This window comes from Carya illinoinensis, chromosome 8 (genome assembly GCF_018687715.1).
Source record: "Carya illinoinensis cultivar Pawnee chromosome 8, C.illinoinensisPawnee_v1, whole genome shotgun sequence".
In the NCBI taxonomy this organism is placed as follows: domain Eukaryota; kingdom Viridiplantae; phylum Streptophyta; class Magnoliopsida; order Fagales; family Juglandaceae; genus Carya; species Carya illinoinensis.
The window spans coordinates 3812536-3826892 of record NC_056759.1 but is presented as its reverse complement, the minus strand read 5'-3'; the positions used below and the strand labels follow the sequence as shown (position 1 = coordinate 3826892).

At 35.2% G+C, this 14357-nt stretch overlaps 2 protein-coding genes across 4 annotated transcripts; both read left to right on the top strand.

Annotated features, from left to right (window-relative positions):
- Positions 1-655: 655 nt before the first annotated feature.
- LOC122318473 (calmodulin-binding protein 60 B-like) lies at positions 656-8271 on the top strand. 3 transcript variants are annotated; one of them, XM_043135846.1, is made up of 9 exons: positions 656-811; positions 1176-1321; positions 2124-2199; positions 3391-3449; positions 4353-4846; positions 4933-5093; positions 5172-5375; positions 6374-6605; positions 7327-8271. In XM_043135846.1, the coding sequence occupies exons 2-9, from the start codon at positions 1209-1211 to the stop codon at positions 7908-7910; spliced, it is 1923 nt and encodes a 640-aa protein (XP_042991780.1). In that variant the 5' UTR covers positions 656-811; positions 1176-1208; the 3' UTR covers positions 7911-8271. The 3 variants fall into 3 exon arrangements, with proteins under 3 accessions (XP_042991780.1, XP_042991782.1, XP_042991781.1); XM_043135848.1 differs by having other exon boundaries at positions 664-811; positions 1186-1321; XM_043135847.1 differs by lacking the exon at positions 656-811 and having other exon boundaries at positions 902-1321.
- A 2734-nt stretch (positions 8272-11005) lies between these two features.
- LOC122318118 (CASP-like protein XL3) lies at positions 11006-13491 on the top strand. The gene is made up of 3 exons (XM_043135258.1): positions 11006-11357; positions 11477-11612; positions 13076-13491. The coding sequence occupies exons 1-3, from the start codon at positions 11188-11190 to the stop codon at positions 13319-13321; spliced, it is 552 nt and encodes a 183-aa protein (XP_042991192.1). The 5' UTR covers positions 11006-11187; the 3' UTR covers positions 13322-13491.
- Positions 13492-14357: the final 866 nt, after the last annotated feature.

Below are 14357 nucleotides of genomic sequence, written 5' to 3'. Positions count from 1 at the left end.
TTTGTTTGAAAATATTTGATAGAAAAAAAGAAATAAGTCCAATTGCACTAATGGTAATTTGAGTAGGCAAAATCACGAGACTTAGGGTGGGTTTGGGTGTTGTTAAAAATTATTAAATTTAAATTTTTTTAAAAAAAATTGATAAATGAGGTGTTATAAATAAAATTATAAAATAAACTATTATCCACGTTATCTCATAGACTCATTAATTATTACCATCACAATAAATATCCCATGATTGATAGGAATTATGATTCAACAATAAAAAGGGGCCAGAAATTCGGTTTGTTAAACTACGAGGCGATAAAGTGGCGTCAGCTAATCAAGCAGGGTGACGTCAGTGAAAAGAAATACATAAATATCTAAGTGAGGTGCAAATGCAAACCAGGTTCACAACCAATACTGGGAAAGTTTGTAATCGTACGGCCAGGATTTCATGCTATCGTGTCTTTCGGACGGTCCCGAGGGAACGAGCAATGCGGGTAATAGATTTAACACTCATTGAGGGGAAATCATCCAATACTGCTCAGACTACATGGTCCCCCTTTTTCATTTTCTCTTACAAAACGAGAGAAAGACAAATCGATCCAAAAGTCAACAAAAGTTAGTTCGTATTAGTGGAAGTCCTTGAGTCAGAATGTTGAACAATGTGGTCCTGCGTCGCAGATAACTAAATCACAGTGCGTAGAGTCCCAGGCCAGCAGCCAGCAAGCCCAAAGGGTAGGCTGGGGTATAAAAACTGAGACTTCAGATAACGTGTACTTTTGCTTTCGATTTTCTCGCTCACCAAGCAGTCCAAATTTTCTAACAGGTTACCCCTCTCTATCTCACTATCTAAGAAAGTTACACAAAAAAAAAAAAAAAAAGGAAGGAATCTATCGGTTAGCTTTTGTTTTTGTTTTTCTTTTTTAGGGGAATCAATCTCTCTTGAAGTGATTTTTCAACTTTATTTTCTGTAAATGAATAAAAATTTGGAAAAGGAAAGAGGAGGAGGGGGGGAAGGGGTTGCAAGTTCAGGATCTTAGGGAACTTGCGAAATCTGAACCCAATTTGAAGGGATTTTTAGATCTGTGGATGGAAAGTTGCTTTTGTGTTTGTGTGTGGAGTGATTGATTTTAGGGTTGTGATCTTGGGATTTCTTTGTATTTTTTACCGTGAATTTGGTGTGGTTCTAGTGTGTTGCAGATCTGGAAAGCGTGTGGGTGTAAATGCAGACTAGGTATATGGAGAGGACCAAATCTATGAGCAGAGGCAAGAGGAGTTTGGAGGGGGGAGGAGGAGAAGACGAGCAGCAGGAGCGCAAGCGGCCCGCTCTCGCTAGGTAAAATTCTCGTGCTTATTTTACTTTGTGATTTTAATTGCTTTCTTTGCTTGAGGATTTCGTTTATTATTAACTTTTTTCAATTTATTATTTAAATTCGCGAATTGTTAAAAATCTAAAATGCGACTTCAGTTAAAAGAGTTAAATGTGAGCTAAATTTTGAATATTCTGTTATACACAAAGTCATTAGTTGTTACATAGGAGCACCAGAACTTGATGAAGGGCTACCTTTTCAAAACCATACCATTACCAATCAAGGTTGCGTTGCCTTAGAAGGGACACTAACATCTGACCTGTAGAAGTGCCATGTGTCATCACCACATGCGTTGTCTAAGGTGTTATGAGTTGCTTTTATATACCCATAAAAAAATGAGTTGCTTTTAGTCAAAAGAAAATTCTCGAGAATTATACTTGTGCCCAAGCATGTCCAAAATTCGCAGTATCTAAATATTTTTAGTACCATATAAAGAATCTAGAAATTTTATGTGTTTGCTGAGCAACTTTATTTGGAACTATAGTCCGGTGGGACCTATAATTTTCTGGATAAGTAAAGGAAAGACCCAAGTATATCGTCTGTATACATACTATGGAGTCCCCTAGGATTAGTGAAAACCGGATTGAGCTGATAAAACCTACAAAAGAAGGAGAAGAAGAGTTGCCAAATGCTTCATCATACAATTCAACTTCATTAAAAGTGCAGTTATTGCCAGTTGGTTCTTCGATTTTTACAGTGCTATTCTCTTTATAGAATGTTATTTGGTATGCGTATTCCTTTTTGTTTAAAATCATATCTGCAATGCAGTGTAATTGTTGAAGCTCTGAAAGTGGACAGTCTACAAAAGCTATGCTCGTCTTTGGAACCTATTCTTCGTAGAGTTGTAAGTTTTATGGCTTTTACCACTGCTTTTATATAACTAATTGCCTTCCAATGTGTATGGTTTGGCCATTATTTATGCTTCATCTCTTTGATTTGCCCAGTAGAAAATATCTGTTTTACATACCCTTCAGCAGCCAGTGTGCATATGTAATTTTTTTAATGTTTCCTGTCTAATTACTCTTCTTCTTACTAATGCAGTTTCATATGTCTGTAAAATATAGTCTTCTATGCTTTGCATGCATGCTTCGATTTAGTTGTACTGGTCTGTCTATTTATTCATATTCATTTTCTTATTTTTTTAATTTTGAACACTTTGATCCATTATTTCTCTTCAATTATGATCGAACACTTTGATCCATTATTTCTCTTCAATTATGTACTACTTTTTGTTCATGTTTATTCTTTAGTTTTGTAGATTGTTCTGTTTGTTTGTTGATCAGTAATCTTAATTTGTTTAAGATTCTAAGTGTCCTCAGCACTGTTATGGTACAACCTCATCATGCAGATCTTATCATAGACCATATGGAGGCATTTCTTGGTCTCTCTTTAGGTGTTTTCTGATATATATTCCCTTTGAAGTTACAGTGGATTGTCATACCAGGTTATCACTTCTCACCTGCACTTTTCAAATGGTGACTCTGGTAATAAGATGACAAAAACTAGAGAAGAGCTACTCCATTATATAATGCAGAGCCTTTGGAAGGAGGAAAAAGTAGAGCAAGTGGAAGCTCTGGTCCATATTTATCTTAAATGTGGTTGTTTTGTTGCCTTTCAAATGCTTTTGCTCTTCTCCCTTTTCTTTTGGAGCAGTTTGGATGTGCCAACTTGATACTTTAGTATTTAGGTTCTTCATTATATTTGGGCTTCATCCCTCTGTGGATTCTTTCAATGGATTTTTATTTGTAAAGGATAAAAAAGTCGGTTACCTTTGGTTAAGTTACATGTTTTGATTAATAAATCAGGTTAATTGGTGAGTTTGATACTTAAAATTCCCTTTCTATTGTTTATGCATTTTCTTAATTAGATCATTTTTGTAATGGGCATGGAAGGTAATGTTTTTCTTCTTCCGAAGAAACAATTATATAACACATTAAAAAGACAGAATTATAGTCTGTGATTCCTATATTGCTGTGCCATTATGTATTGTCTGTCTTTTGTTTCTCATTGGTCCAGTGAATTTTATGCTCAACAGGTCAGTGAAGAAGTGGAGCGTGCCTTGGCTAAGTTAGGCCCTGCTAGACTTACTGGAAGGTCTAAGACATTCTTGATCATCTTTTTGGCAGTTAAACTTCTTTCTTGTCAATATACTTAAAAAAAATTCTTTCTTGTCGCCATGTCTCCTCCCACATGTATTGTGATTTTTGATGTGGTTATGTCATTTTTTTACTTTTTTCCAAATTGTACAGGTTCCGAGGGTGTAAGAAATTAAGAATGCTTAATTTCTTGAAAGTTTAGCTACAGGGAAAATGATTTTTTGAATTGCTATATGACTTTGTTCTTATAAAAATGGTATGCTTTTGTAGGAAAGGTATCAGCTTTTAATTGTTGACTTATGTTGAGAAACATTTTTATATTATGAGAAAAGCATAAACCAGTTCTGATGTGCATAAACGAACTCATGATTATAACTGTCTTGGACAGTTAGCAAGCAAGATATTTCTCTGAAAATTGGGGTGACATCACTGATATGGTTGTTTGTGAGTTCATTCAATTTGAAAAATGGTGTGCTAATTTTCACTTGTGGAACAGCTTAAAATGAGGATGAGGGATAATGTCTTCTAGAAGGTCTTGAAAAGTTGAACTAAAATGCCAAGATAGTTGTAGGATGATTTTCTGTTGGCAAATATAAATGGTTACATTCTTGAGATAGTGCTTTCTTTATCTGTTCATTTGATGCCAAAGCTCTATCCACTTTTGTGGTTTAGTTTCACACTTGCTTCTATGTCCAACCCAAGGAACTCAGAGGATGAGGTTTACTTGTGATGGTCTTCAAAATATGGGTTATTTTGGCTTTTGGTGAAAACAACCTTTGGTTCAGTCTTAACTTTTTATGACTCACTTCAGTGCTTCCTCTTCTTGTCATCACTTGACTTGCATAAATTTTTTGTTTTACATCTGTGTTAGTGTATATTATTCTCACACTCGAGGTTCCAGGTCTTCCCCAAAACGAATTGAAGGTCCAGATGGACGAAACTTGCAGTTGCTCTTTAAGTCTAGATTGTCTCTTCCTCTCTTCACTGGAGGGAAAGTAGAAGGCGAGCAGGGTGCTGCAATCCATATTGTTTTGATTGATGCAAACACCAATTGTGTTGTTACATCTGGACCTGAAGCCTCAGTCAAACTAGACATTCATGTGCTGGAAGGTGATTTTAACAATGAAGATGATGAAGGCTGGTCCCAAGAAGAATTTGAAAGCCATGTAGTGAAAGAGCGTGAAGGCAAGAGACCCTTATTAACTGGGGACCTGCAAGTGACACTCAAGGAAGGGGTAGGGACATTAGGGGAGCTTACATTTACGGATAACTCAAGTTGGATAAGGAGCAGGAAGTTCAGGCTTGGCTTGAAGGTTGCCTCTGGATTTTGTGAGGGCATGCGCATACGAGAAGCAAAGACAGAAGCTTTCACTGTTAAAGATCACAGAGGGGAATGTATGCTCATACTTTGTCATTTCAATTCCTCCTTTGCCTCTTTGTCTCGGAATACTGTTGTCGATTCCTCATTTTTCTCTTGTCAGTGTACAAGAAACACTATCCACCTACATTAGATGATGAAGTATGGAGATTGGAGAAAATTGGCAAGGAAGGGTCATTCCACAAGAGGCTGAACAGTGAAGGAATATTCACAGTTCGAGATTTTCTTCGGCTTGTGGTCAGAGATCAGCAAAAACTACGAGCTGTATGTGTAGGATTTGTTCTCTAATTCAAGTTGCATGCTTTCTTGCTGTATTCTGATTGTTTATATGTATTTCTGTAGATCCTTGGAAGTGGTATGTCAAATAAGATGTGGGAGGCTCTCTTAGAGCATGCAAAGACTTGTGTCCTGAGTGGGAAGTTCTACGTTTACTTTTCTGATGATGCAAGAAATATGGGTGCTGTTTTTAACAACATATATGAACTGAGTGGCCTTATTAATGGGGAGCAATACTTTTCTGCTAATTCTCTTTCTGATAGCCAAAAGGTGAGTATCATATATGCAATATGCTTTCATTGACCATTGCATCCTGCCACTACTTGTCACAAGTTTGATAGGATATGGTCTACAAATATTCCTATGCTGGCATCCTTACATCTATGCTAAGATATCAATAGCAATTAATTTGACGGGGCAAAAATAGGGGTTCCATTCATGGAGTCAAAATTGGCAGAAATGCTAACCGGGTGTCTCACTTGATATATTTGTTTCATAAGGTAGCGTCTATATTAATGTTAGAATCAAATATAAAAAATAATTATAAAACAGTCTATATTAATGTTAGAATTAAATATCAAAAGTACTTGTAAAAGAGTTTATAATAATGTTAGAATCAAATATCAAAAGTACTTTACTTATATATAATATAAAAAAAAAAAATCAGAATTACTTATAAAAGAAAAGAATCCGAGATCAAAAGTAACTGCAAGGATGCTTTTTAAACATAACCCCTAGGGGTTGGCTCAAGTGGTAAGGGCCTTGGTCTTGGGATAAGCTCCCCTAGGTCTAAGGCTCAAATCCTTGGGTGCAAACAATTTCTTGCGCCCACATCCCATGCCCACATCCCATTAGTGAACAGTCGATGATTTACATGATTAATGTGTTGGGCGGAACCAGGAAATTCAAGTTCCCAGGAGGGGAGGGTGGTTAATTTTTTTTATTTTTATTTTTTTATTATAGTTAATAAGAATTTTATTAGCAAGAATAGACAAAGCCCAAGTACACAGGAGGTATACAAAGGAAAGACCTACTACACACTAGAAAGCAGGAAACTACAACAGATTTTTTTTTTTTTTTTTAATAAATTTTGCCTCATATAAAAACCATAAAAATTTTGTATTTTTTGAAATTTTGCTGGTTCCACCCTTGCTGTGTAATGTGGGCGCATTACAAGGGTTGGTGTTTAACCAGGTAAAAGACATGTTGAATTTGCACTCATAAATAAAAAAGACTAATCACCAGAGCTCCTGGTTTTGCGTTTGCAGGTCTATGTGGATATGCTAGTGAAGAAAGCATATGACCATTGGGACCAAGTTATAGAATATGATGGCAAGGCACTCTTGAGCTTCAAGCAGAATGACAGGCCAAGTGCATCCCGGAATGAACTTAATATGGGCCCAATTGATTACTCTACTGCTTTAGATCATCAGCTGCAAATACCACGCCTGCCTGTTCCTTCAGAGCAACCTCCTATGGATTCTGGCTTACGTGTTGGAGGTAAGCATGCTGGCTACGTTAAAGCATGAAGTTTTATTTTTTGGAAATACTTATCAAAAAAAAGTTTTATTTTTTGAAAATATATGTATGGTTCTTCCTTTGCTTTTGCATAATTGAATTTGCTTTGCCTTGGTGAGTGGGTATTGGGAGGATGTGAGCTTTGGATTGTTAACCTGATTATAATGAATAAATGCTACTCAAAAGTCAATAAGCCCGGCAGAGTTTTAATTATATCTCCATGAGGATTACCTCATGCGAGCGTTGCTTTGGAGGAGGATATCTTAGTAACAAAGATGTGCTGTATAGGTAGTAGCCTACTATTTGTGGTTAGTTAATTTGTTTCTTATGCTGGGGAAGTTTTCCATGGAGGAGCTACGCACCTCTCTTTTGATTTCGCGGTACATTATTTCTTTTTCTATTAGACACATATTACGAGAGATTTGTCTGTGAATGATTGATGGATGCCCACCTTACAAATAAGCAGCTGCTTATGCCAATTTGTAGGTTAGGTCCCGGCAGGTGTTTAGATGGTGATAAATTCTCACTCCCCCCCCCCCCCCCCTCTTTCTCTCTCTCTCTTTCACACACTCAGACCCCACCTTACAATTTACACCCTAGAATGTGTGCAGTGTTTAACATCCACCGCAATTTACATGGTGTTTGACCATTGATGCATGATTTGGACATGGGATTGCTAACTTATGATTTTCCTGAACTTCAGGGTATAATGATAATCTGGCAACGAGGTTTGCAGCCCAGTCACATATTGGAAATTCAAATTCTCGTGTCCAGTTTGACAGCACTTCTTTTGCACAACATGACCATTTGTTAAGCAACTCTCACCAAGACCAAAGTAGAAGAAATGATAACACTACCGTTGGACTGGCCCTTGGTCTTCAACAATCATCCACGTCAGGATTTGAAACTAGTAACCCTACAGCTCAATCATCCAGTCTTCCTCCTTTCGATGACTGGCCCCAAAACCGGGAGAAGGGAGTTGATGAGTTCTTCTCGGAGGAAGAGATTCACATTAGAAGTCGTGAGATGCTTGAGAATGATGATATGCAGCATTTGCTCCGACTCTTCAGTATGGGAGGTCATGCCTCAATGAATATGCCAGAGGATGGGTACTCATTCTCATCATACATGCCATCACCAATGCCAACCTTTGAGGAAGATCGTGGCCGATCTGGAAAAGCTGTTGTTGGGTGGCTGAAGATTAAGGCAGCAATGAGGTGGGGTTTCTTTATTAGGAAGAAAGCTGCTGAGAAGCGAGCACAGCTTGTTGAGTTAGATGATGAGTAGATGACGTTGCCACGAGGATGCAGTTAGGTTTTCTCCTCTAACCTTCGTACTGCCTCACTAGTCTGCAAATCATGCTTCATTGTTGTGTCTAGGTACGTTGGCTGCAGAAGCTCTCTTCTTGTACAGTTTGTTGGTATAGTCGTTTCTGTTAATCCCCTTGATTCCATAAATATGCTTTCTCACTGCAATACTGCTGCTTTTGTGAACGTTATATATAATACGTTTTGTGGGTTGTGTTTCTAGGGGTAATTGTGCTTTTCAATTGATAGCCCCTTCTGTGTTGACTGATTAGATGAACAGTTCTTGTCATCTGGTATCTTTTTGCCTTTTCTAATGCTATTCGTTCTTCTGTTTCTTTGTAGCTATAGTACTTTCCAAAATATTAAATACATATCTGGAAGTGACTCTAAATAAATTGAATTATTCTCATCTTTCTTGACATTAAATTAAAACCTTTATGGAATGAGAGTTAGATTGCCATGAGGTGCGATATATATGTAAAACCTTGTCTGAGGCAATTGTTGTACAGCACCAATCTCCCGATTCCTGAAAAAATGAGAATCAAAAGGAGTACTGTGACTGAAGAGCAATACACGCAAGTCACTACAATTCTTGTTCTTTCCTCTTTTTTGTTTTCATTAGCATCCAAACAAAGTCTTCAATATGCATCTTAAGCTACTATTCGGTAGTATCCACATTTGGTTTGGATTTGATTGTTAAGACCAATAGAAAAGAGTAATGCTCCATATATATAGCGAGTTACATATTTATTTACTTTTTTTCAAAAGTGATTGTATACTTACTACTACAATTATTATTTATCGATAGAAAAATATTAGGACTAGTTATATAATCTTGACGGTTAGAGTATAATCAAAGGTGCAAATTGCCCAAAAATGTAAGATTTTGGTAGTCTCAGATCATGTAAAATTTACATACCCATCCTTGTATACAATCAATCTCTAATGACAGAAAATAAAATATCCTAAATGAGTCACCCTAGCTGTACGTAAACAATGAATTAGTAAAGGCGCTGGCAATTTGCACATGATTGAAAATATAATTATGAAAAAATGTAGCAGTTGATAAGGTAGTTGGAGTATAGGGACTAGAAACCAAACTTTGGGAGAGTGCATTGAAGACTTTTAATGGAGCATTAATCCAGTTGGGTCTGGAGAGTGGGGACAACAAGAAGTACTGAATATATTGATATTCAACCTGCCTTGGGTTGAAACCAACCTCTCATCACAATGTGGAGTCCCCATATATATTAATGTACAGATTTTCAAATCTTATTACTATGACGATAGGCTGTTTTCACAAATTGATAAGACATGTATTAATAGTGTAATTGCACTCACAGAAATTTCTAAATTGATTTTATATATATATTTTAAAGCTTTAGAAAATTTGGGAAATTTCCTCTTTATGAAAATTTTTAGAGGTCCATTATGGGAAATTGGGAATCCTTTATAAAATTGCACCCATGAAAAGTTGCAGGGACGTCATAGTCATTTTTAAATTAGAGTGGACCTCCCGAAAGAGGTCTGCCCCGTAGTACTATTTTCAGAACACTATTAAGGTTGTGGACCATGAGATATTATTTTTGGCAAATGTTAGTATGTTATGTGAATTTGTCTATTCAACCATTTATATATTTAATTTTTTTTAAAAAATCTTTACTTAATAATTAAATAAATGACTTTTAGTGTATTGGTATTTTTTAATATTTAAATATGTTGAAAAATGTAAAAAATAAAAGATAAAAATAAAAAGAGAAATTTGTACCAGTGAGCACGCCATCGATCATAATTGGGCTGCACACTAGCATCACCCATTATCCCATATTTAATGGTAGGAGCCATGCTATCATTTAAAGGGAGAAATACTAATTCATTATCGGTTTCATTTATAATCAAATGACATTTGGGAGACATATGACCCGGTTATGCAAATGAAAAATCTAGATAAGAAACCTCCCACCCCGTTTATAAAAAAAATGACATTTGGGGGATGAGTATTTTTTATTCGAAATAAGAATAAAAGTACATTTTTTTAAAACAATCCTTTACACAATCATGTTAAATAAATACACATATTGAGAATTATGGCGCTTAATATCATTAATGATTATGAAGTAATTATGCAATGGTTTAAGAATATAAAAACTTGTAAATGATTATTGGAATGAGTTTTTATTTTCACTAAATTAAAATAAGACACGTACATTTTGTACGAAAAACAATATATATAGTATAAAATTATTTTAGTTAATTAGACTTTTCACCCTCTAAAACAAAAAATTTGACCATCATGCACACACTATATGTTTTAGTTAATTTAATATAGTTTGTGAATTCTTTTATAATTATTTTTTGAAAACTCTCGTTCCTCAAATTTTATAAGGCGATATTATAGCTAGATAACTCCTGAAAAATACAATTGAAAGATTCTGCATGTCAAAATAATCCATAAGATACATACATGCACGTAAAATATTATATATAGAGTAATGCTACATTTGTGGAGTGTGCAAGTTTCATGCAGTAATGTTAAAAATTAGTAGAGTTCACTATTAAAATATTAATTTTTTATGTGGATATCGTATATATTCATTTTTTTCAAAGTGATTGCATGACGTTTTTACACTCACGATTGTAAACTATTATTTCACTTATATATATGGTACTATTTTTTTTTTCTCAATTTGTATATATATATATATCAATATGGAAAATATTCTAGACAAACTGACGTGTTTTAATGTAATTTGTCAGATTGTAAAGCTACGTACTTTTATTACATAACAGATCTAACGGATTATATGAAACCATATCAGTTTGTTAGATTGTTTTTATATGATTCTCTTGTAGATGTAGCAGAACTCTATCAATATTGATTGTCAGTACTAATCTTGGCTTCGATCTGTATATAATTTTCATAATTTTTACCGTTGACGATAGTGTTTTGGATTTAAGTTAGGATGATAAGTGATCAGGATTCTGGATCGTATGTCAATGATGTATCTAATAATATTAAAGCCTCAAAACTGTACGTAATTAATGTTGATGGAGATCGAACTAGCTATAGCGATGGAGAGAAGAATGTAAGTACTCGGCAAGTTGGCAACCTGCAGTGGAAATTTCTTATATGCCAGCAATATATGCATATGCATCCCCCTACAATAAACGCGCGTCCTGCGAACGATCGAGGAAGGACGACAGATCAATATATAATGATCAGATTGGATTCGGTTTATTTTCAGAAGTACTGATATATGCGCGCGAGCCGCATGGAGTTGGGGTTATCGGAAATCAGTGTTTTTCTGCGGCTTTCTGCAATCTTGTTCTTGGTTTTGACGGCTTGTTTGGTAGGTTTAGATGCTCAATCCAAGCGTATCTTCTACACTGAGAGAAGAGCTACTTTCAAAGATTTGGATGCTCTCATGTACGTCTCTTTCTCTTTCTCTTAATTCTTGATCTCTCTGGTTCTGCATATATGCCTGCCTGCTCAAAAATGGTAATTGATTCGATCGTATGTACTTTTTATGTTCGTTTGATCAAAAGAGTTTTAGTGTATGTGGTATCTGCGGCTGCTTGCTATAATCTGCTTCACCTATGCAAACGTTCAATCTCAACGTGGTTTGAAGGATACTCGAAATGGGATCTATGCCTATCTTGGGTTTGTTTGCTGGTGGATCAGGTATATTTATTTATTGAAAAATTCTTTAGCTACTACTACAAAGAGATCTACCGTATAAAAATAAATGTATAAATTGACCTAATTTAACATGATACATTTAATTAGATTGTAAATATATTTTTATTGTAAAGTAGATGCATGTAACGATTCATATAAAATCATATCAATTTGTAAATTTCTCTCTTTTTCTTATATTGATTTAACATGTCAATTACGACATGCACTATATTAAAACAATTATATATATATATAAGCTTTTCTATTCATCATCCCCACGCACCTTGTACACACTACACATATTCTTATTTTTTTCATTATTTTTTTATTCTTTTTAAACTAATTGATTTCTTCTACTCATCATCCATACACTACATATTTGAGAAGAAAAAAAATAAAAGAAATTATATGTAGTGTGTAGTGTGAGGATGATGAATAAAATTTATATAAATATATATATATATATATATATCTATCCACTAGCCTATTTTGTAATATTGGCTAATGGACTATGGAGTAGTACTCTTGACTAGACTTATCCGTACAGTGTTTTCTTGGCTTAATGCTTCTTAATTTTTTCAATTGGCTGGGCTATATATATATATATAAACGAGTCATTTTCTTGTGATTAAATTAAATCATGTGGTTATCATGCATGATTATTATTAAATAAAGAAGTGAAGTAAAATCGTGATTATTGATCATAAAACCATTCGACCTGGGTTTTCGGTGACCTAGCTAGGAATTAATATAATTAATTAATTTCACATCAACGTTCAGTTTTTTATTTTATTTATATAAATATAGGTGATCTTATATCATCAACTTCCGATGAAATTGATTGTGGAGGCCCCCTTCTGTCATAGTCCTTTCGATTAGTTGACATCCCTGGCCTTGTAAAGGGTTCAAAACTATTCAAACAAAAAATAAAAACTTGACACGAAGTACTACTACTAGAATCTGGACGGATTATTATTAATCCAGAAAGCAGGTGAGCCGGCCATAATGTTCCCCTGTATGCACGTCTGTAAGCTAGCTAGGTCGGATCATGTTCGACCGCGATCGATGCATCATGCATGATCTCATGTACGTAATTTGTCAATTCGCTGTCAAGGTCCGTAGGCATGCAGATCAATCATATCATGAAAAGTCAATCGAATTCATTAAGATTTTTTAGCCCTTTTACTGCATGCATGCAGCCGGAAGCTAGCACTAACTATATTTGAAGGTTATAATATTCATTAATTAAACCGATAATGATCATGATCTTGGTGATTAGAAAACCAGTAGTACTTACAAATTATCTGAAGATAGATATATGCATGTATGACGCGGTATGAGATCGATCGAATTAAGCAGTTTAAATGATATTTAATTATTTATGAAACTTAATTAATATATTAATTAATTAATTAATTATATTGCATGATCATGTGTTGATAAATATTAATTAATTATATATATAGGTGGCAGCTTACATTACGTTTGGGGCAAACTCAGCTGCACTTCAGAGCTCACTTTTTGCAGTGACTGGTGAAGAAGATTTTCAATGGATGAAGCTATGCAACAGATATACCAGATTCTGTATCCAAATCGGTGCGGGTTTGCTCAGTGGCTTTGTGGCATCTCTGCTAATGGCAATCCTGTCCTCCTTCTCCGCCTTTTATCTGTTTAGGCACTACTCAGCAAAACGATTCCTCTTCTTAAAGTGATCTGCACGACAATAAATAGAGTAATGCTGGGCCTGTATATTTTACAATTATTTTCTCAAATAAATATATCAAAAATGCTGAATGCAATCGGTATGTGTAAGCGGGGTGTAGTCGTGTTCTACGTGGATTAATAAATAAGTGAGCATCAAATGATGCGTTTCACTCCCTCATCCTTTCATTTCCCCTTCTCCTTCTCCCCTACTCTTTCACCTTCTCTACTGTGGCTCCACTTTCCTTCTACCCTGCTCCTCAGACGCCATCGACCAAGTTAGTTACAAGAAGGTAAAGAAGCTTCTAGTCTTCTTCCTTGAGAACGACCATTCCATTAATGGAAAAAAACAAGCTTTTCTCTTTTACATCTTCTTCATCTTCATCTTCTACTTTGTCAAAATTCGGAATTAGAAGAAGCAGCAGCTCCAATGGGTTTGGGAGCACTCACAGCCAGCCATCATCAACGAATAGTGATTTATCTGGAAAGATCAACAAGAAATAATAGATATATTTTGAAAATGAGTTTGGAAAAAATTTATCAAATGGGTTTGGCAAAAATCTGGACATGGGTTTAGAAAAAATTTAGAAAATGGGTTTGGAAAAAATATGTTAATGATGAAATCTAAGAGATAGCGTTTTTTTTTTTTTTTTTTTCTTGGTGGAGAAATGCTTCAATGTACCAAGTTTATTTGTTTTGATAGGCAGCTCCCTCAACCATTCTCTTGTTCTATCTTGAGCCAAATCCGCCCAAAGGCCTCGCTTTATGTTGTTGTTAAGAGATGGGGGTAATAGGAGGAATTGCCCAATGATCTAGCAATCAAAGAAGAAAAGAAATGCCCTTTTCGATCCACTCTCAAGTAAGCATTCAATGGATGATTTTCCTTTTTAAGGAAGAAGGGAAAGATCAAGAAAAAGCTACTTGAGAATTAGTTGTGAGGGATTGCTCTGGTTTGTAAGCTACTGACATGAAGAAGAAGAAAAACTAGGCTTTTTTACTGCCCATTTTTTTTTTCTTTGCTTTTTAAGTTCAGTTTTGCTTTTTTAT

Bases quoted from the DNA above. Each gene is read 5' to 3' on its own strand.
- LOC122318118 (XM_043135258.1), top strand. From the start codon at position 11,188: ATGCGCGCGAGCCGCATGGAGTTGGGGTTATCGGAAATCAGTGTTTTT. The intron at 11,358-11,476 runs GTACGTCTCTTT...TTTGATCAAAAG, and splicing joins AAAGATTTGGATGCTCTCAT to AGTTTTAGTGTATGTGGTAT. The intron at 11,613-13,075 runs GTATATTTATTT...TTATATATATAG, and splicing joins TTTGTTTGCTGGTGGATCAG to GTGGCAGCTTACATTACGTT.
- LOC122318473 (XM_043135846.1), top strand. From the start codon at position 1,209: ATGCAGACTAGGTATATGGAGAGGACCAAATCTATGAGCAGAGGCAAG. The intron at 5,094-5,171 runs GTATGTGTAGGA...GTATTTCTGTAG, and splicing joins ATCAGCAAAAACTACGAGCT to ATCCTTGGAAGTGGTATGTC. The intron at 5,376-6,373 runs GTGAGTATCATA...TTGCGTTTGCAG, and splicing joins CTCTTTCTGATAGCCAAAAG to GTCTATGTGGATATGCTAGT.